This window comes from Pseudorca crassidens, chromosome 4, assembly GCF_039906515.1.
Source record: "Pseudorca crassidens isolate mPseCra1 chromosome 4, mPseCra1.hap1, whole genome shotgun sequence".
NCBI classification, from domain to species: Eukaryota; Metazoa; Chordata; class Mammalia; order Artiodactyla; family Delphinidae; genus Pseudorca; species Pseudorca crassidens.
Genome location: NC_090299.1, coordinates 114774030 through 114795934, shown reverse-complemented (window position 1 = coordinate 114795934; position 21905 = coordinate 114774030). Strand labels below are relative to the sequence as shown.

At 41.7% G+C, this 21905-nt stretch overlaps 1 protein-coding gene across 1 annotated transcript in view; it reads left to right on the top strand.

The window, feature by feature from the left end:
* LOC137223227 (placenta-specific gene 8 protein-like) overlaps positions 1-21668 on the top strand; it is a 29534-nt gene extending 7866 nt beyond the window's left edge. The window contains exons 3-6 of the mRNA XM_067734732.1: positions 11816-11944; positions 13495-13619; positions 19015-19129; positions 21475-21668. Of these exons, the coding sequence (XP_067590833.1) occupies positions 11845-11944; positions 13495-13619; positions 19015-19119 (330 nt within the window). The 5' untranslated portion in view covers positions 11816-11844 and the 3' untranslated portion in view covers positions 19120-19129; positions 21475-21668. The remainder of the gene's footprint in view (positions 1-11815; positions 11945-13494; positions 13620-19014; positions 19130-21474) is intronic.
* The last annotated feature ends 237 nt before the right edge of the window (positions 21669-21905 follow it).

Sequence of the window (21905 nt, the reverse complement as noted above, 5' to 3'; positions counted from 1 at the left end):
CTCGGTGATTGCTTTCAGTGATTCTACCCTAGCATTGTGCTGTAACCCTATATTAGGGTATAGGTTTGGGAAAGTCATTCTATTTATTTTAGAGATACTGATAAAGGCTTTAGCCACTGCATGTCACAAATAATCTCCTTTTTGAGGAGCTTGATGAGAAATTTCTCTAGGTCTCAATCTGTTTTCATTTTATGGACATGATCAATCTCCTAAATGTTTATGTTCCCTCTTTGCTTTGCCTGGTAGTGATCTCAGAGGGACAGCAGTCAGTGCTCCTGAAGAGAGATCTTAGTTCCCTGCCCAGGAATTGAACCTGGGTAGCCTGGATGGAAACCAGGAATCCTAACTGCTAGACCACCAGGGGCTAGAGGCTAGAAGCAAGGTGGCCCTAGCTCTTTCCCCTGTTTGAAAGCAAGAATGTTTCAAGGAGGCAAAAACTGTAAAAAACAGGTACGAAGTTTATTATTAGAGACACAGCATAACATGTGGCAGAGCACACAGAGAAACAGTTTACTTATTTAAGTAAGAAGCAAGGCAGAAATACATACCCAGAGAGAAAGGGTATGGGCATCCTCTCTAAAGAGGAGGAGGCAGTAAATCAGAAGCTACAGAAATACACACCTAGAGAGGAGTGCAGGCGTCCTGAATGAGAAAAGCAGTGAAGAGGTGATTTAAATCCCTTCTATAGGACAGTCCTTCCTGGTCTTTGTTTACATTTGGCCAATTATCTTGCTTCTTCCTTCACACCTGACTGGTCCTAGGATGCTCCCCAACATGCGTGTGCAAATTTTTGTTAAGATGGATCCCACTGCAGAGGCCTGTGGGTGCATGTCCACACTTTTTATTGGGTGGTGCCACCTACCTTTTTGACCCCCACCTACCTTTTTGACCTTTTTGAGCCTTCCTGCGCATGTGCAGAAAGGGAAGTTTTCCTGACCTCAGGAGTGGTCATCTTATCTCTTCGCTTCTCAGCAGAGCTCAGCTTCTGCCACTAGCTTTGTCCTTAGAGTGTCTGGGGGAGAACAAAGCTTCAATTTCACTCCGCGTGACAGACACCAGCTGTCCAGCCCAGGGACCCATCTGTCTCCTACCTCAGTAGGAATCTCAGAGTCTAATTTGCAGCCCATGTTGAACGCTGTACAGGAAACTTAGAGCAAGCACCAAATTTACTCCAAATTTACTTCCCTGATTTCTTCATTTTTGTATCTTGTTATGTATGTAAGCTTGTAAACTGCTCAAATCTTTTAAAAAAACAAGACAAGAGTATGAATCAGAATTTCTCAGCCTTGATACGATGGGGCCAAATAGTTCCTTGTTGGTGGGAATGGGGGGCATGGGGGAGGAGGAGGGAGGGGAGGCATCCTTGGCCTCTACCTACTAGATGCCAATAGCAGTTGTCCCCCCACCTCAAGCTGTGACAACCAAAATGTCACCAGACATTACCAAATGTCCCCTGTGGGCAAAATCACCCCCGATTGAAACCCACTGGTTTAAATGAATAAATAATCTGATATTGAACATGTAGGGGAGGAAAAGTTTTCCTCAACCCTCTTAGGATCCCTGGCTGGGTCTGAAAATTATACTAAGACAGTTTGACAGGAGAAATGCCTACAAATTTTATTAAATTTTTACATATATACATGGGGACTTTCGTAAGAGAATTAAAGACACAGAGAAGTGACCGAAGGGGAAACTTTCATACTTTTAGACAAAGAAAACAGTAAACTTGTGAAGAATTGACAAGACAAAGGGGTTTGCTCTAGGGGTACTAAATGGTGAAAAAGTAACAAGGTTTGTTTACTCTTTTTTTTTTTAAATTTATTCTTTATTTATTTATTTTTGGCTGCGTCGGGTCTTAGTTTCAGCAAGCGGGAACTTCATTGAGTCTCACGGGATCTTTCGTTGTAGTATGTGGGCTTCTCTCCAGTTGTGGCATGTAGGTTCCAGGGTGTGTGGGCTCAGTAGTTGTGGCGCGCAGGCTTAGTTGCCCCATGGCATGTGGGATCCTAGTTCCCTGACCAGGGATGGAACCTGCGTCCCCTGCATTGTAAGGCAGATTCTTTACCACTGGACCACCAGGAAAGTCCCAAGGTTTGTTTATTCTTGGCCCTAAATTCCATCTCTGGTGTTAAGGGTGTCTGCCTTCCTTCTGGTACAGGGAGGGTACCTTTCACATAAGAGACTTATCTCCTGCTTTCAGGGAAGACAGGTGAAGGGAGAGACCTTTCTGCTTTTGCCATTTTCTCAAACTCCTTCAGCTTAAGATATTCAATATGCCAAGATGCCACATTTTAGGGTAGCTGGTCCTGAACCCCATCAAGCACTTAGTAGTTTCTAGGCTTTGTGGAGGCCACTGTCTTTGGGAAAAACGATCATTGAAGCCCAGTGACCACCCTCAGAAAAACCAAAAAAAAAAAAAAAGGGAAAGAAAACTTAAGTTCTCAGAATGCACATAATTACAGATATCTCATATCCCAAGTTACTATAACTTTCTGTAGCTTTCTTAATAACTGTGGGAAGGAGGAAGTGAAGATACTATCATTGTCATTTACAGAAAAGGCACGGAGATAGCCAAGTATTGGTGCTATGGTTAGAGCCCAGTATCCTGACCCAAGTCCAGTGGGCTCTTCACCACACCACCAAAGTGTTAAGCAAGTTCAAAGGAGGGAGAGAGGCAAAGCCAACTTGGAGGATTTGGAATGGCTTCATGGAAGAGGTGGCATTTGAAATGAGATGTTGACAGGTCAATGGGGAAAGTGGAGGCAAGAATTCACAGCAGGAACAGTATAGATGGACAGTTTGCAGAGCAGTGAGGAATCTGACTGGATATGGGAAGGACATGGTCAGGGAAGGACTGGGAAAACAGGGTCAGTCAAGTTGTGAAGAGCTTCTGAGGGCAGGCTTACAGGGTTTGGGTGTGCAAGGCAGTCTTTCCCTAGAACCGTGTGTGCCCGACACCCCTTAACAAATTATAAGATCAAAGTAGAGAAGAAGCTTAATGAATTAGGTCCCCAGAGAGATTAGTGATGGTAGAATGACAATGGAAGCACATGTATCATGTTCTTCTTATCCCCTACCCTCTCCCCAAATTACACACTTTGGTGAGCCAAGTCCCCTTCACCTTCTTGATGAAAGGAGGGTGACTGGACTCTCCTGGTGTCCGAAAAGTTCCCAGTCTTGCACTATCAAAAATACAAGAGGGGGCTTCCCTGGTGGCGCAGTGGTTGGGAATCCGCCTGCCGATGCAGGGGACGCGGGTTCGTGCCCCGGAGCGGGAAGATCCCACATGCCGCGGAGAGGCTGGGCCCGTGAGCCATGGTCGCTGATCCTGCGCGTCCGGAGCCTGTGCTCCGCAACAGGAGAGGCCACAACAGTGAGAGGCCCACGTACCACAAAAAAAAAAAAAAAAAAAAAAAATACAAGAGAGCTCCTAATTTAAGCATTATCAGGCATGAGCACCATTTTAACCATTAGGGAAAATGGTTTTGAGTGGCATTTTTTAAATAAAAGTAATTTAGTTTCCATTAGAAAATGCCCTACCTTCAATTATGCATAATCTTTTAAAATTTCCTTATAACTGAGAGTTTTCATTGTTTCGATGAAAATTTCAGAAATGACATAATCGGTGGTACATTAGGCAGAATGCTATTGGCATACAGACAATACCGAATTCTGTATGAGATCCAGATAATTGGCTCCAGGTGCAGACTTAGACCCAGGGACTAAAAGGCAGGCCTGCTGTAGAGTGTCTGGGTGCTGGAGAAGACCAAGAAAGGAGATTCCTTGATAGGTGCAGGATCTGAATGTTTCTGGGGGACAAGGCTGCAGGGGGTTGGAAGCCAGATACAGATGAGTGACTAATCTTCTTTCTTTACTCCCAGTCTATAGAAAAGAAGGGACCATTTCCTCAGCTGTGGCCTACATGGGGGCTTTCCTAGGTGGGGCAGGAAGCCCTCCTCCCACCCCCCAGTTAGTGACCAGAGGCTTTTTGTTTATAGAAATGATTTAGTTTAAATTAGGAAATGCCATACCTTCAACTCTACGAAATCATCTTTTAATTTCCTGATTCAGTTTGTATTGTTTTGGCTAAAATTTCAGAAATGACATTGTAGGGGAAGAAAAATAATTTTCCCTCTACCCTTCTATGTCCTCGGCCCCTGTAACAAAAGATAAAGAAGAGAAAATTCAAGATTAAAAATCAGAAGTTTATTAACACGTGTATCTCATATACATGGGAGGTACCCAGGGAAAACTGTAACTCTCACAGGTGTCTTAGAATTCAGGCTTAGGGACTTCCCTGGTGGTCCAGTGCGTAGGACTCCAAGCTCCCAATGCAGGGGGCCCAGGTTAGAGCCCTGGTTGGGGAACTAGATCCCATATGCCACAACTAAGACCAGGTGCAGCCAAAATAAATAAATAAATAAGAATTCAGGCTTAAATACCATCTTCAGATAAAGGCAAAAGAGAGAAGGTGGGGATAAGCCATTTATGGGGAGGTGGCTGGGTAAACAAGGGTAAGGTTTGTTATGCAGACAGTAACTCCACTGAAGAGTTTCTTGTGATTTAGAGTCATCCTTCTTTTCTTGGTAGGAGAGGGAGACACCCTTACAAACGGACATTTCCTTTATAAGTATAAATTTCCCTTAAAGGGTGACTTCTACTCTGTTTTCCAGTCTTCTCCTGTGTCTGCTGTTTCTCAAAATAATCAGCTCAAAATAACCGTTATCCTAACGAGGCATATTTGTGGATGGCATTTTCTGGTTTACAACATAACTGGTCTAGTGTGACACGGAGGCTGCAGAATTCTGCTTGAGACACACAGGAGCTGGAGGAAAGGAGTGGGTCATTCCCTGCTCCAGATGCAGACTCAGACCTGGGACTAGAAGACAGGCCTGCTGTGGCATGTAGATGCTGCAGAAGCTCAAAATGATCAAAAGCACACCTTTCTCAGTTGGCTTTATTTTACTTTCTTGTTCCAGAAGTGGGTTGCATATAACCCATGGAATTATCTGGTAGGAAGCTGAAAGCCAGAAGGAGGTGGACAGAGAAAGGAGGGGATGGAAATCGAGGGAATGAAGAGCCCTGGGAAGCCCAAGTGAGTGATAGGCAGTGGTCTCGCCCGATGCCATCAGGATAGCTCAGACTGGCTGAGAGAAATAGAGCCCACGCAGGACCCGGGCTAGTCAATGAAACTCCTTCCACAAGACAGAAGCCTTGGTAGAATGGAAGAGCTCTGACTTTGGCTTTAGCTCGTCTGGCTTTGAACCAGCCTGAGTTGCTTAAGTTTTTCTGGTATCAGATTTCAAAATAGAAGGCGAGATGGTTATAAGGCTAGAATCCAACAGCTTTAAGATTGCCAAACATGGAAACTGGCAATAGCAACTGCTCAAGAAATTTCAGTTTTCCTTCCTCTATTCATGAATAAACAATTGTGTTTTCCCAAAGGAAATGCTCTTAAAAGAATTTAGATAGAAATCAAATAAATCACTGCCGCCATTAGTATGCTTTGGGACCCTATGGGGGAGGGGGTGGAGAGAAGAGCAACCTTGGAAAGTCTGCTGTTTTCGCCTCCTCCCCCTCTTCCCATTCCTGGAAACGCAGGGAGCAGTAACTGCCCCACATTGGTATTACCTCATACCAAAATCATTCCCTCAATGTTCCAGATAAAATACAGGATGCCCAGTTAAATTTGAATTTCAAATAAAGAACGAATAATTTTTTAGTATATCTCAAATAATGCTTGGGACATAATTATTCAAATTTAACTGAATATCCTGTATTTTTTCCCTAAATGCAGCAACTCTATTTAATCATTTAACCATAATTTCTGTTTTTCTCAATTTTAAACCTAGGTGCCTGCTTCCCAGATTCTTTAGCAATCTTTAAGTAAAAAATAGTGGCATTAGCAGGTATTGGCTAGGATGTGGAGCAACTGGAACTCTCATACATTACTGATGGGAGTGTAAATTGGTACCACCACTTTGGAATACTGTTTGGCACTATCTATGAACCCTAGGACCCAGCAATTCCACTCCTAGATATCGACACAACAGAGATACATACATAGTTCACCTAAAGTTATGTACAAGAATGTTATAGCAGCACTGTACTATTGATAATAGTCCAGACTGGAAATAATACAATGGTAGCACAGATAAATAAATTGTGGTATATCTATACAATGGAATATTATACAGCAATGAGAATGAATGAATTCTTGCAGCACACAACATGGTTGAATCTCACAATCATAATTTTGAGCAAAAGACGCCAGGAATAGAAGAATAAATAATGTATATAATTCAATAAATATGTCTCAAACACAGGCAAAATGATCCTCTGGTGTTAGAAGAAAGGGTAGAGGTTGCCTCTGGGTGGAGGGTTAGACTGCCTTTGAGAGTAAGGAGGGCTTCTGGGGTTCTGTAAGTTTCTAGTTCTTGAATCAGGTTGTGGTTACAAGAATTGTTCACTTGGTGAAAATTCATCAATCATGTTTACAATTTCTATACTGTATATATAGTGCATTTCAATTAAAAGTTTATTTAAAGAAGAAAAGAAGAATAGAACTGGGGAGATTAAACTGTCAACATAGGAACAATAAGTAGAAGGAAGAGAGAAGAGGCAAGTTTGGGGGCAGTGGGGTACCCGGCAGGACTTGCCACACAGAAGAGGCATTTCAGGGGCTTCCCTGGTGGCACAGTGGTTGAGAACCTGCGTGCTAATGCAGGGGACACGGGTTCGAGCCCTGGTCTGGGAGGATCCCACATGCCGCGGAGCAACTAGGCCCGTGAGCCACAACTACTGAGCCTGCACGTCTGGAGCCTGCGCTCCGCAAGAGGAGAGGCCCGCGCACCGCGATGAAGAGTGGCCCCTGCTCGCCACAACTAGAGAAAGCCCTCGCACAGAAACGAAGACCCGACACAGCAAAAATTAATTAATTAATTGATAAAAAAAAAAAAAAGAAGAGGCATTTCAGACAGGAAGTGAACAAATCTATGGGGGCACAGGATTCCTGTTCTGATCTCTGAGTTCCAGCACTTGCACTTTGAACATTTTTTTTAACTCAAAAGCGATGTGTAAGGTTTCATTCGTCACCAGGACAGCTCGTCGGGCCTGCTGCAGACACGACATCTGTATCTGCTAGGAAACTACACTAGACAGCCTTCAGAATCCCTCCCGATGCTCTTGTTTCATGATGTTGTTAATGTTCTCTAAACCACAGTTTCTCACCTCAGCCCAGTTCACATTTGGTGATGGAAAATTCTTCCCTAAAAAAAAAAACCCTGTGCTTTTCAGGATGTTTAGAAATATCCTTGGCCTCTACCCACTAGGTAGTCCTCACCTATAGTTGTAACAACCCAAAATGTCTCCAGACATTGCCAAATGTCCCCTGGGAGTTGCAGTAATCTCTGGTTGAGAACCAGTTCTCTACACATGTATTGTGAACCCTTGGACAAGCTTTTATTGACTGGTTTCAAGATATTAAAAATACATAACACACATACAGACATACGTACGGACATAAAAAGAAAGAGGTTAGTCACAAACTGTCTAGCTTCCGGTAGTCCCAAAAATTTGTATGAGAAGGGACGTTCTAGGAGAATGCTTACCTTTTATTCCTGAACAAGGCTTGCTCATTTCTGCTGGCCAAGATTTATAGTCCCTGATTGGTAGAGTTCAATGGAAAGAAGAATAAAGGCTTTGGAGCTCAGAACTGAATTCAAATCCCAGCCCTGCCACTTTGTCACTCTGAACATGTGGCTATTTTCTGTTTCTTTCCCTTTCTTCTGTAGCCTTGTGGGAGAACTACCCACATCTTACAATTCCTAGGGGTGTAAAGGAGGTATGGGGTGGGAGGAGTATTGTGTTTCCCTCCAGAGCCAAGTACTACTCTCTTATTTAACTAACATTCATGAAGTACTTACCCTCTGCCAAGAATCACTCAAAGAACTTTTCAAATATTAATTCATTTAATCCTCATGACAACTTTGTAAGTTGGATACTGTTAACATCCCATTTCACAGATGAGGAAACTGAGGCACAGAGAGGTGAAGTAACTCGCCCAAGGCCATGTAACTAGTCACTGGGAGAGCTGGAGCCTAAGGCCAGAGTCCATGACCTAACCACTCGATCGTGCTGCTCGGTCCACTTTCTCATCTTCTGGTTCCTACAACATCTCCTGTGAGGTGCTTGCCATATCTTTTCCCTGGAGAGACTAAGAAGAGGATGTGGGACGAACACTAAGTCTTTGAGACAAGCCTCATTTTCTCATCTACAAAGAGGTTGGCCTGGCGATCATGATCTTTCCTTGGCCTTGGCACTTGACCACTTTGCCTCAGTTTTCTTGTCTGCATTAAAAAGGGTCTTATCACCCTTAATTCCCTGAGTGCGCTGGCCTGCTGTGAATATTAAATAGAGACCAAGGTTCAGTAGAGATCAAACATGAAAAGCATAGCACTCTATACGAGTGTAAGCCATTGTGATACTGGCAACGCATCACATGCAGATTTTTTCCATCAGCTTTCACTGGCACCTGTCTCCCATGTATACGGTGATTTGCAGATTTCAAAATGTCTTCACATACATGATCTTATTTGAGCCTCCCCAATACTAGCAGTGACTACGATTCAAGCCTTCTGATTCCTAACACATTGTCGTTAGCCTTGGGGTGCTGGGCTCTCAGGCGCTTTTCCGTACCATTAAGTCAGGCATAGACCCTGCTACTTGGCAACATTTAGTTTAAAACAGACACAGTGGTGCATATGTCAGGTCATTGACACACAGGAAACACGGTGTTTAATAGACATAATTCGATCACATTAATACGACAACTCAAAGAAGAAGGTCACATTATACTCATTTTAAAGATGTTAAAACTGAGGCTCAGAGAAGTTAATTTGTCCAAGGACACACAGAGGGTGGAAAATGTCTGCTGCAGGTGTGGGAAGGAGACCTTGAGGTACAGCCGTGCATTTCTATCCCTACACTCCGACCCTGCTTCTTGCTCCCAAAAGCTAATGTCTTTACTGTTCTTTATGCGTTCCACCCTCTTTCTTTCCCCTCTGCATTTCCTCACATTTTTTCCCCTGCCTCGAATGTCTACTATCTATGCTTAGACAAGAATCCCATGCCCTCCAATCAGCCTTCTCCAACTTCACCAGAACGAATGATAATTCTACTTCTGTTACTTTGGAAAAAAACAAAAAACACAAAACTTGTTCCCAGATCACATGTTTGGACTTCTCCAGCTCAGGGCCCTGAGTCAGATGCTTATTTTACACCTCCCACAGGGTCAAAGAGATTCACAGAACAGACTTGTTTTGTGAAATTAAATACCACCACTTCCTCTTTGAATTGTACTTGTCCATCCGGTGCTATGTAAGTGTCTCTGCAGTTTTAGGTCTTTAATTTCACTACTAGAGATTCCCACCTCATGAGTTCTCTTCTTAGTTTCTCCTCCTTATTCAAAGTTCTGATACCCCCCTCTGGTTTTGTAACTATACCTAATACCAAAATGAAGCCAGGCTTGCTGGATAAAAAGACTTTGAATGAATCATCCTTTTCTCTTCTTGTCCCCTTTTGATTTGGTTCTCAGAGGAATAATTGTCTGGGAAAGGAGTCAAACAAATATGATTTAGAGTTAAAGCAGTCAGATTAGGCAATAATACAGCTGGTCCCCTTCACCACTCTTACTTTTTATTAACCCTTCTCCCTTAAGAAGCACTTGGGCACTTATTAAACATACAGATTCCTCAATCCCTTTCCAGACCTATTAGATTAAATCCAAATTTCTAGGGATGTATCATTCTTAAAAACGCCCTCAAGTGATAGTTACACTAAAGTTTAAAACAATAAAAGGAAAATTTGTCAGTTATAAGCAAGTTTTCTATTGTATTTAAATAAGTTATATCACAAATGTTAGCTAACAATATGACAGTGGTTTTCTAAGACGGAATATCTATAAACAAACCAGTGGACACTAACTGCTATGTAGAATAGTTTAATTCATAAAGACTCCGTTATAATGAGAAATACAAAACACATCTATACAAAACCTGAAAAGTTTGTGTCTTACCCCAGCACAAATTTACATTCACTCTATTAGACAAGGGAATACTATCCATTCTGATGACTGTTAACCACCACCTCTCTGCTAATTCATTCTTTCAACAATGTTCTACTGCATATCTGCTGTGTGCCAGGCACTGTTGTAAGACTCCCTGGTCAGTCCTTTAGCTTGTCAGTTAATAGTCTGCACCACCACATAGCAATATATTTTCCTGCATTATCAGCAAAGCCATCATTGCCCTCCTAGTCAGTCAGAAAGGAGAAAGACCTTCTAATTCTAGTTAAATATTTATCTACACCTTGCAGTTTCAAACATGATTCTTCGTGTGATTTGACCATAATTATATAGCCTTCTCAATCTGGGTGGTTTTCTCTTTGTGTCATAAAGCGAGTTCTTGATAATAAATATTTGAGGCACCTTTCTAAGGCAATTCAAAGTGTTTTGGTATTTGTTATTCCATGAACTTTGACTTGGTGGGGAGTTGGCTGTTGGTGGGAATCAACTGATAATAGTCAGGGATCTCAGAGTAGACAAATGAGTCAGCAAGAAATGCAGAGCAAGGTGAAGAGCTTAGAAGACTGATTAGGAAGGACTGAGGAAGAGTGATATGACATATACACTGTGGTCTCCAGAACTGGCTGTATCAGAATCACCTCTTGAAATTTTTACACACCCAGGGTCCACCCCAGGCTGCTGAATCAGAATCAAGTATCTGCATTTTTAACCAAGCACTAGGGATTGGGAAGCCTTGTGGTAGAACCTTTGACTGGGGCCTTTCCTGAGAACATAGTGGAGGAATATTGAAGGAGCAAAAGCCGAGAGATAATAGGGGTGGGGGGATGCCCTGTAACTAGTCAAGGGAAGTGTTGAAAGTGACCAGGGACCAAGACTACAGAGCACAGCATTATGGTTAGATTCGAAATAAGAAAGGAGAAATGTCTAACATTAGTCAGTAGTGAAATCATTTTAGTGAATCATTTTAGTGAAGTCACTAGTGAAATTATTTTAGTGAAGACATTTTCTCTCTTGAGAGTTCTGACGGGGTAGCAGCTCACAAGACTGAGCTTGATCGCTGGATGAAATATGAGAAGTATAGGCACCACTTTGTTTGGGGGACACTTATTTCCTACTGGTTTTGCAACCACTGGGTTTTTCTGTGGGACTTGAAGCCTCTTTTTTCAGAGATACCTTCACAAAGGGAAATTAATCTTTTTCCAAGTAAACTTTAGCTATCAGGACACCACTAATAAGCAGTTAATGCTGACATTAGCTAGAAGCATCTGTTTTAATAATAATTTTATGCAGATGTAAAGAACTTTATCTCACAGAGTTCTCTTACAGAGCAACTAAGATAATGTCTGTGGAATAGCTTTGTAAAAATTGATTATAATTACTATTAAATAGAAACACTTCAAATGCAAAATAGACATTGTTCAGGATGGTTGTCTTGAAAATTGCTGATGAAAAGAGAGATTGGTGAAAGGAGAAAAAGGAAAAAAACAAAACAAAACACACAACCAGACAACCTGAGAATGGAATCCTCATCCCCTCTCCTTTATGTTGTTTTTCTTTCCCTTATGTTTTTAATTCTCAAATATTGGCAATAGTCTGGAAATGTTATGCTAAGTTAGCTGAATGTGACTAACCCTAAGCAGGAGGGGTGCAATGAAATGTCTTCTGAATTGGTATCTACGTTATATCCAATACAGTTAGGTGTTGAATACTGTTTTGGTTTTGTTTTCACAGGCAGTACCTTTTTGAACTTAGTCTTAAAAATGAATCCAGTTGTTTTGCAGCCAAGATATGGCGCAGGAGGTGCGACGGTTAGTGACTGGCAAACCGGCGTGTTTGACTGCTGTGATGACGTGGGGATTTGTAAGTGCACATGGTCGTTGCTTTCTCCTGGGCTACAGTCGTGCAGTTGTTGACATAACAAAAATTGTTTGCTTATCCTCTCAAGGGATCCATGTTTTATTCTAGAACTCAGAGGTCACAAGGTGGAACCACTGGGCAGATTTTGCCACAGGATGTGTTTTGTTTGTCCTGTATATAATGACCCCTCTTGCTGTATTAATTTTAAAATATTAGGAACCATATAAAAATCAGAGCCCACATAAAAATCTAACTTTCCAATCTAGATTTCCAGCTTCTCTTAAAAATTTGGAAAATCTGAAAAGAGGATTCCTCATCCTCAACTGGCAGAAGTCAGTTGCTACCGAGTATTAGCTAAACCCATTCAAAGGGACCATCACTCTACAGTTTGCCATATTTATGTCCACCATCTGCTATTGGCTATTTTGTGGGTTTTTTCCAACTATTTTACTCATTCATTTTTACTTGCCTGTCCTTGAGTTTGTGATTCTTGTCCAGATCAATCACCTCTTTTTATATTTTTCACCTCTTTAGTATCCCTGTGTTCTTGATGTGTTTCTCCAGTCTTCTCTTTACCTCTTCCTTTCCCTACAGTGGTGAGTCTGTGTTTCTGGTTTTCAGTATTCATGTGACTCTTGTGACTGTTCCATTTCAGGAAGCTTTCAGTATAATTCCTTCACACTACCCAACACACTTTTGTGTAAGACAATTTCCTTGTTTCAGAGTCTATTGCCGAAAGAGTTGCAGACATTCTCTGTGTGGCTGGTCTTTCCACTGTCTTGAAAAACAGCCTCTTTTCTTTGTATATGATGGAAGTTCCAAGTTCAGTGGAGATAGCCTTTTGCTTAAAGCCATCAATCAAAAAACAAGAGCTTTCTTATCTCATGTAGGATACAGTCATATCAAAACTCTACTCTAGAACTTTTCAAAATAGACTTGTACTCAGCATGTTTGCGAACAGTTTCCTGTTTGTTGCTATTTCCTTAGGCCCTTTTTTGTCTTATACAGACTCTTTAAAGTGAAATTTCAGTATGCTTTTTAAGCTTTTGATGCCTATACGCCTTAACTTTTACTTGCTTCAATCCTCATAACAATAATAGGCCTCTACTCTTTGCCAGAACAACCATCTAGAATCTGTTTCCTACTGCTCTACTCATTTTTCCAATTATTTCTTCACTCCATGTTTTCTGACCCTAAACACCCTCCCACAGTTTTCAGAGGGTTTCTCAGACCCCCTGACGCCACAAACTTCCTATTCAAGGATGATCCAAATGTAAACAAGGGTAGGGAAGAAATAATTTGGACATGCTCAGATCGTCAAGGCAGGAGATTTTGCAATTAAATCTGACCTGGCATATGACAAGTCAATTTTCCCCACCTCCAGGAGTGTAGGGTCCAGAAGCAAGACATAAAGAGCCAGGGGACCCCAGTGTTTTCTCTGAATGTCCATTAAGGCCATTTCCTGAGTGAGCATCTTTTTGAAAGCGGTGTGATTAAGTCAAACTCACGATGACCCTGACTAATTCCTCTGTGTGATTTCACCCTGCCCTTAGGCCTCTGTGGGACTTTCTTGCCCCTGTGCCTTTCATGTCAGATTGCCTCTGACATGGACGAATGCTGCCTGTGTGGAGCAAGTGTCGCCATGAGGACCATGTATCGGACCCGATACGGCATCCCGGTGAGTCACCCACGTCCACTGTGAAATAGTTACCCAGACAGGACAGGCCGAGGGCCTTCCTTCAGTCTGACTGGATCTCCATGATTGCCCCCCTCACCATCATGATTTGACCCTAGTCTTTTCTCCACTACCATCCTAAATTTTTTAAGTGATTTACAAAGACCATGTGGCTATCCATCCTTTGGAATATATTCATAATAAAATCTTTTATTGATCCAATAGATATGTCTCTGAAAAAGTTGCTGGCGGCGAGCAGGTGAGGGATGGAGGTCAGCACAGAGTCCTTAATCTCTCCTGGCTTTACTCAGAGTCAGACAGAGGACCCTACAGGGTGGGTGACAGTTGCTTAGAAAGCATTGGGTAAAAAAAGGGTGTATGATAGCTCCCCTCAGAGCTGGCACATTGGTGAGACAGTTACCTCACCGGTAACTCATATGCCAGTGTTCATTCATTCAAAAGGGATTATTGAGCATCTAGAACGTTGTTAGGTCATAAGCTGAAGTTCACTCATCCAACAGGGATTTATTGAGCACATAGGACACGCAAAGTACTATTACAGATATTAAAGACACATCAGTGAATAAAGGAAATCAAAATCGCTGTCTTCATGGAGCTTACATTCTTTTTTTTTTTTTGAGATTTTTATTTAACATAATTTCAGACTTAAAGTTGCAAAGATGGTACAAAGACTTCCTGAATATGCTTCACCCAGATTCCCCAAATATTAAAAATTTGCCACATTTTCTTTATTTTTTTCTCTTTCCTCCATCTATCTATGTATCTATTCTATTTTTTTCTGAATCATTTGAGAGCAAGTTATAAACGTGATACCCTGTTATCTCTATTTCAGTGTGTATTTCTGAAAAACAAGGACATCCTCTTACATTACCACAGTGCAATTATCAAAACCAGGAATTTAACATTGATACAATACTATTAGGTAATCTATGGATATTATTTAAGCTTTACCAATTATCCCAATAATTTTCTTTAGATGAAAAGAAAGTCAATCTGGAAGCAAACATTGTGTTCAGTTGTCATGCCTCTTTAGTCTTCTACAATATGGAAGAGTTTCTCAGTCTTTGTCTTTTTTTTTTTAATGAATACAGATCAGTTATTTTGTAGACTATCCCTCCGTTTGGCTTGTCAAATGTTTCCTTATGATTAGACTTAGGTTACACACTTTTGGCAGAAACTCCACAGAAGTGATGCTATGTTTGCTTTGCATCACATCAGGAAGCAAGTGACATCAATTTATCTCATTAGGCGTGATGTTAACTTTGATTCCTTGGTTAAGATAGCATCTGTCAAGATTCTCCATCACAACGTTGCTATTTTCCCCTTTATAATGGATAAGGACTTTGTAGAGAGATGTAAATATCCTGTTCTTCATCAAACCCTCACCCATCAAAGATTCTTGCCGCATCAATTACTACTATGATGGTTATCAATGGTAGAGCTCAGACACTAATGGAACAAGATAGCTGCAATATAACTAAGTAAGAGTATAATCTATAGGATGGCGATAAGTGCAACAGAGAAAAATAAAGCAAGGAAGAGAGGGCTTCCCTGGTGGTGCAGTGGTTGAGAGCCCGCCTGCCAATACAGGGGACACGGGTTTGTGCCCCGGTCCGGGAAGATCCCACATGCCGCGGAGCGGCTGGGCCCGTGAGCCATGGCCGCTGAGCGTGCGCGTCCAGAACCTGTGCTCCGCAACGGGAGAGGCCACAACAGTGAGAGGCCCGTGTAGCGCACAAAAAAAAAAAAAAAAAAAAAAAAAGCAAGGAAGAGGAATAGAGTGTTGAAAGGTTCTAATTTTGAATAGAGTTATCAGGAAAGACCTCAGTAAGAAAGTAAACACCTAAAAGGATGAGAGGTTGACTCATCTGGGGAAAGTCCAGGCAGAGGAAATAGCTAGAGCCAAGGTCCTGAAGTAGAGCTTACCTGGAATGTTCCAGACACAGCAAGCAGCCAGAGAGGCAGAAATAGTTTGGGGGGTGGGGGGAGGGAGACGGGAGCGTGGAGAGATAATACAAGATGACATCAGAGCATTAGCAAGAGTTAGACCTTCTAGGGCCTTGGAGACCATTATAAGAACTTTAGCTTTTATTCTAAGTGAGCCGGAAAGCCATTAAAATGCTTTTAAACAAAGAAGTGACAGGACGGATTTGTGTTCCTGAAAACTTAGCCTCTGCCCCTCTCATTGTGACCGAGAACAAGTTATTCGTCTTACTAAGCTTTGGCTCCCTCACTGATAAAATGGTAAGAATAATACCTCCCCCAAGGTGGCATAGTAAGAGTCACATAAGATCATGCTTGGAAAGGACTTAGCACAGGGCCTGGCAGGTAACTGTTGTTATCTTTGTTCTTAGCTCAGCTGTCTTCTCCGCGCAGGCTACATTCCTCCTGTGGGCTTGCCCAGCTGCCTGTCTCTCAGCACTCCCTGCAGCTCTCATTTATGCCACTCATTTATGCCACTCTCATTTATGCCAGCATAACTTAACACAGGGGTTCTTAACTTTGTGGCTGTCCCATAAAGTTCCCAAAACTGTACACTAAGTGTTGGGTGTATGTAGTTGTGTACATGGGTGTGAGGGTGAGATTCTCAAAGTGGCCCGACCATAATGGCGTAGAGGAAGGGGTGCTTAGCTGGATTCTGGAGATAAAGGTTCTGGGAACAGCTCAGCAAGTAGCTAACTTTTGGACTCTCTGAGAAGTCATTTGTCAGCATCAGTTTTCTCATCTGTCGTGAGAAAGTTGTGCAAGATGATTTCTAAGGTCGCTTCTAGGGTCTGGGATTCTATGCTATAATAAATTTCCTTGGTATACATTAAATAAGTGTATTTATAGACAACGTATCTCTCTTCTTCTTCCTTAGAACAGACTTCAAAAATGGCTAGTAAATCCTAGGACTGATTTATATAATTCAGGTTCTTTGCTTTGTTTCCCGTTTGCATCTATGCAAACTTTTATAGGGCTGCTCCAATACAGCCTCTCTGAACTGCCCCTCCCTTCATGGACACAGTCAAGACAGCATCCCTTTGGCTAGGGCCACAACCTCTGTAGCAGAGGAGAAAGAAAAAAAAACAACCACTGATTGAACGCCTAGGTGCTGGGACACTACCTTAACATATATGTGCTCATTTACTACTTACAAACTCTTTATGGTGCAGGGATTGTTATCTCCACTTTATAGATATGAAAACCAAGAATGAGAAAGGCTTAAGGTCACAGAACATGTAAATGCTGAAATTCGGGCTCAAGCTTATTCTGACTTGGAGTCAGGTCTGGTCTTTCCCAATTGACCACCTTGTCTTCCCAAATTGAAGTGTATTCAGCCATGTACCACAATTCATTTGTTTATTTCCTCAACGATTCTGTAAACAAGACTTCTTTTTTTAACAACTTCCAAAAAAAGTGAAGCACCAGTCCCCTTTCCCAAACAGAGTGATGAATGCAAAATCTTTGCTTCAGGCACCCACTTCCCAAGAAGCTGCTCTGGTCAAGGCGTTTATGTCCCTTATTAACTTCAGCATGGTATAAACCTGTAGTTCATTTCCTCTCATTTGAAAAAGGAATGTTTTTTTCTTTTCTATATTCTCTGTATTTGTATTATGAAACAGACTTAGAAATAGGGTGTGTTTTCTAAAGGTTTCCCTAGGTCTCTTAGCAAATAATAGTGGGACTTTTTTCCCCCTAAAAACTTCCTGAGGTAAAAGACAGACACAGACATGCTGGAACAGAAAAGTGGTTACATCCTTGTTGAATATTTTCTTCCTTGTAGCATATAATATGTATTCAGTAAGTGTTGGTTTAATGAAGGTTTAAAAGATAAAAAGAATAAAAATAAACAATGAACTAAAGAATGAAAAAAACAAGTACTTTGAGGAAGGGTTAGAGGATTTGGATGCTTTATCAGGGAAAAAGAGAAGGCCAAGAGACTGAATTTTCTTCAAGCTGAATATCCATTCCTCCATCTGATGAAGGTCACATCATTAGAAGATTTCTAACATTGTTATCTAGTTGTCCACTCTGTCCCACATGCTTCCTCTGTTAGATGAACATCAAAATCACTGTAGCAAAGAAAAAAAATTTTATGAAAAATAAATCACTTATAATCTCACCATTTAGGAGCTCCCAATCTTTATAAACTAAATCTACTATAGATCTCTCTCTCTCTCTCTTTCTCTCTGTCCCTGCTCACACTGTAAATTGGGAGTTGTATTAAATTCAACATTTTAAAGAATAAGTGCTATCCAAAAATGGAGTTCAAAATTATTTCAATCAGTCAAGACACACAGTCATAGAATCTGGTTGTCAGACTAGAACCCTCAGATCACTCGGTGCCGACTACACAGGGCAGGAGTCCCTTCAAGGGCATCTCTACCCAAGGGCATTAAGACTCAACTAGACCTACCATGGAGAGGGCCCTCAAAACTTTGCAAAAGGCTTCCCTGGTGGCGCAGTGGTTAAGAATCCGCCTGCCAATGCAGGGGATACGGGTTTGAGCCCTGGTACGGGAAGATCCCACATGCCTCAGACCAACTAAGCCCGTGCGCCACAACTACTGAGCCTGCTCTCTAGAGCCCATGAGCCACAACTACTGAGTCTGTGCACCTAGAGCCCATGCTCTGTAACGAGAGAAGCCACCGCAATGAGAAGCCCACACACCACAATGAAGAGTAGCCCCTGCTCATTGCAACTAGAGAAAGCCTGTGCACAGCAATGAAGACCCAATGCAGCCAGAAATAAATATAATAAATAAATAAATTTATTAAAAAAAAAACTTTGCAAAGCAGCCCATTCTACGAATGAATAGTGGCTTTTCCAGACACTATTCATTCTCTTCTTTCTTCTTTTTCCCGTACTTTATATATCCCTCCCTCACTATGGACTTCCTCCCTTGCAGAATAGCATGAGGGACGTCAATAGAAATGGCTAGAGGGATACAAGGTAAAGCTTCGTCTGGCACTATACTCATAACAAATTGGAAAAATTGGTGCATTACACAACTGGCTTTAAAGGGAACTATTCCACATTAATAAAAATAATACATAAACCAAAAGTTTTCTTAAAAAGAAAAAAAAGAGACAACAGATGATAGACAACTGGGGCTATAATTGTAACCTGCAGATCATTTGAAATGGTATGTTATTATGAAAAGGGCACTGGCTCGAGAAGAGAAAGACCAATCACTGCCACTAATTTCTGTGATCTTAGCAAGTCAGTTAACTTCACTTGGTCATCAGAAAAGTAGGGATAACGTCACAGAATTCTCATGATAAACAAGTGACATAAAATGTATGTTTTAAAGAGGTATGAAAAGTTAAACAAATGCAAGGAATTGTATGACTGTATTTATAGGCTACATGTTGATCCGTTTGTTTTTTAACAGGGGTCTATTTGTAATGATTTCCTATGTCTGGCATGTTTCCCTTTTTGCACCCTTTGTCAACTCAAGCGAGATATTGAAAAAAGAAGAGCAATGAATGCTTTGTAAAAGATGCACGGTAAGTTGGTGGGAATTCTTTGATTTGTGAGTATCAAAACAAATTCTCAAGGACATCTTTGATTCCTTTGGTACTCTGTCTCACCGATACATGAGATATCCATTACCAAATTGGGGGGTAAATGACTTTCAATGGCCAGCCTACACCAATCAGTTGGGAGTCAGCTTCCCAGAGCCTGGGTAGAGAGGGCTAACCCCGATTGGATGGGAAAGAATTCTGTGATTTGTTAGGATGTCTGCCACATGTAGAGTGGCCGTGTGATGTACCAAATAAACATACCACATCTCATCCATAACTATCTTAACTACATCATGATTTAAGGTAGTAGAGACACGTGTACAACAGAACATTCATTTCCCTAAGCCTAGATCACAGGTTCACTGCTGTCAACAGTAACCCATTGAGATGTTACACTAAGTGTGACTGTGTAATATATCTAGTTATATGTTCTTGTCAACTCCACAATATTGAAATAATAATTCATTCTCCAAAGTGGTAGAAAGCTATCTCAGTCTCTATAAATTAAGTGTGGACAGTTTACCCAGTTATCCAAAAGGCCCAAAGTTCCCGTTTAGGAAGAAGAGTACTGACTTTTTGGTGGCAGTATGGTCAAAGTTGGGCAGCTACTCATTTACCTAGTTTCCTAAGCTCTCCTGGTCACATTTTTCCACCTTTTTGTGTGTGTGTGTGCGGTACGCGGGCCTCTCACTGCTGTGGCCTCTCCCGTTGCCAAGCACAGGCTCCGGACGCGCAGGCTCAGCGGCCATGGCTCACAGGCCCAGCCTCTCCACGGCATGTGGGATCCTCCCAGACCGGGGCAAGAACCCCTGTCCCCTGCATTGGCAGGTGGACTCTCAACCACTGCGCCACCAGGGAAGCCCCTGGTCACATTTTTAATCCTCTCAGTTCTTCCTATTTTTCTCAGGCCAGAGAGCAATGGCTTACTCAGTCCTGCCTTTCCATCACTTACTGCCAATCCCATTGAATTTGTTATCAAAGTTTTATTTTCACCTGGAAATAGCTATTGTCTACAAAGTCTTATCTCCCAAAGTCTTCAAAAGTGTTTGGTCAGGATGGTGCATTCATGAGTATGACTGGTTGGCACTGGCACAGTCTGTCTCCCTCTTACTTATTTTGCCCACATGCAGCACCAAATGATGTCCTCTTCATGAACAACTTAGCTCATTTCATGTTGCATTTTAGTACCATTTTATTTTGTTATTATTATTTTTTATAAATTTGTTTATTTTATTTACTTATTTTTGGCCGTGTTGGGTCTTCGCTGCTGCACGCGGGCTTTTCTCTAGTTGCGGTGAGCGGGGGCTACTCTTCGTTGCGGTGCGCGGGCTTCTCATTGTGGTGGCTTCTCTTGTTGTGGAGCACAGGCTCTAGGCATGCGGGCTTCAGTAGTTGTGGCACGCGGGCTTCAGTAGTTGTGGCACGTGGACTCAGTAGTTGTGGCTCACGGGCTCTAGAGCACAGGCTCAGTAGTTGTGGTGCACAGGCTTAGTTGCTCCCCAGCATGTGGGATCGTCCCGGACCAGGGATCGAACCCGTGTCCCCTGAATTGGCAGGCTGATTCTCAACCACTGCTCCACCAGGGAAGCCCCTAGTACCATTTTAGTATCCTAGTATTTGTCTTCTGATTGCTTTCTTCAACGACTGATGTGCTTTACTCATTTACAAGCAGAGTAAAGATGGTGAGTTTTCTTATTCTTTTTCCTCCTTGTACCCTACATCCTGAGAATTGGCTGTTGTTTCTCTTCCCTAGCATTGATGTTTCTTTAAAGCCCTTTGTTACCAATGTGGCTCAGAATTTTGCCAAAGTAGCCCTAGTCCCCTACTTAGAATGTGGCAGTTTACTGGTCTAGTCATCCAGTTAATGAAAAAAATTGTTTTGGGGTCTCTGCCTTTAAGAGTCTCTTACCTTAGCATGTTTGGTGAGTCATTGCCATTTGGTAAGAGGGGTTAGCTCTGGCAATCTACAGAGCATTCTGTTGGTTTTCCCAACCACCTAGCAATGGTGCCTGATGCATAGTAGGCACTTAATAACTAATGTGGATGAGTAAATAAATGCAACTTTCAAGCAAGGAAGCATAATGAGGCTCTAACCTAGAAGACTCATCTGAATCTTAAGTAGTGCTTATGACTCCTCCAAGTAGGCTGTACTGAACCAGGGGCCATTATTTGGTATAGATTTTAAATATGCAGCAATTTGGCAGTAGGGTAGCAGTGGAATGAAAGTTTTGATACTTGGAACAAGATAATGTAAAGATGGAATTGATAAGTCCTAATTCATTCATCGATTTAGTCTTTCTTTCCTTTTCTTTTTCTGATTTCTACAGGTCAAATTCACTAGTAGTGAAAGAAAATGCTGGAATGAAATACTGCATCTATTCAGTGCTATCTCACCTCAAGCCTTAAGAAACTAATTCAGCTAATCATATGGTTTCAAATGGCTTCAAAACATTTTTAATTTTTGGTTTATTTTGAAAGAAATATATTTCCACTGCTGTTCTCTGAGATGAATGCCATTAAAAAATTCATTTCCTCAACGATTCTTGTGTCTTTAAATACTGCTTCATGGAAAATTACAATATGCTTCTTTTAAAAATGAGCCCAAGCTTGTCAAAATGTCAAAGTTGAATGATGGGTTCGTAGAGATTCTTCATTCTACTTTTCTACCTTTACGTAAGTTTGAAAATGTCCAGAATAAGAAGTTTTTTAAATGTTGTCAAGTAAAAGGCTTCTGTTATTTTGGATTTTCCCTGCACTG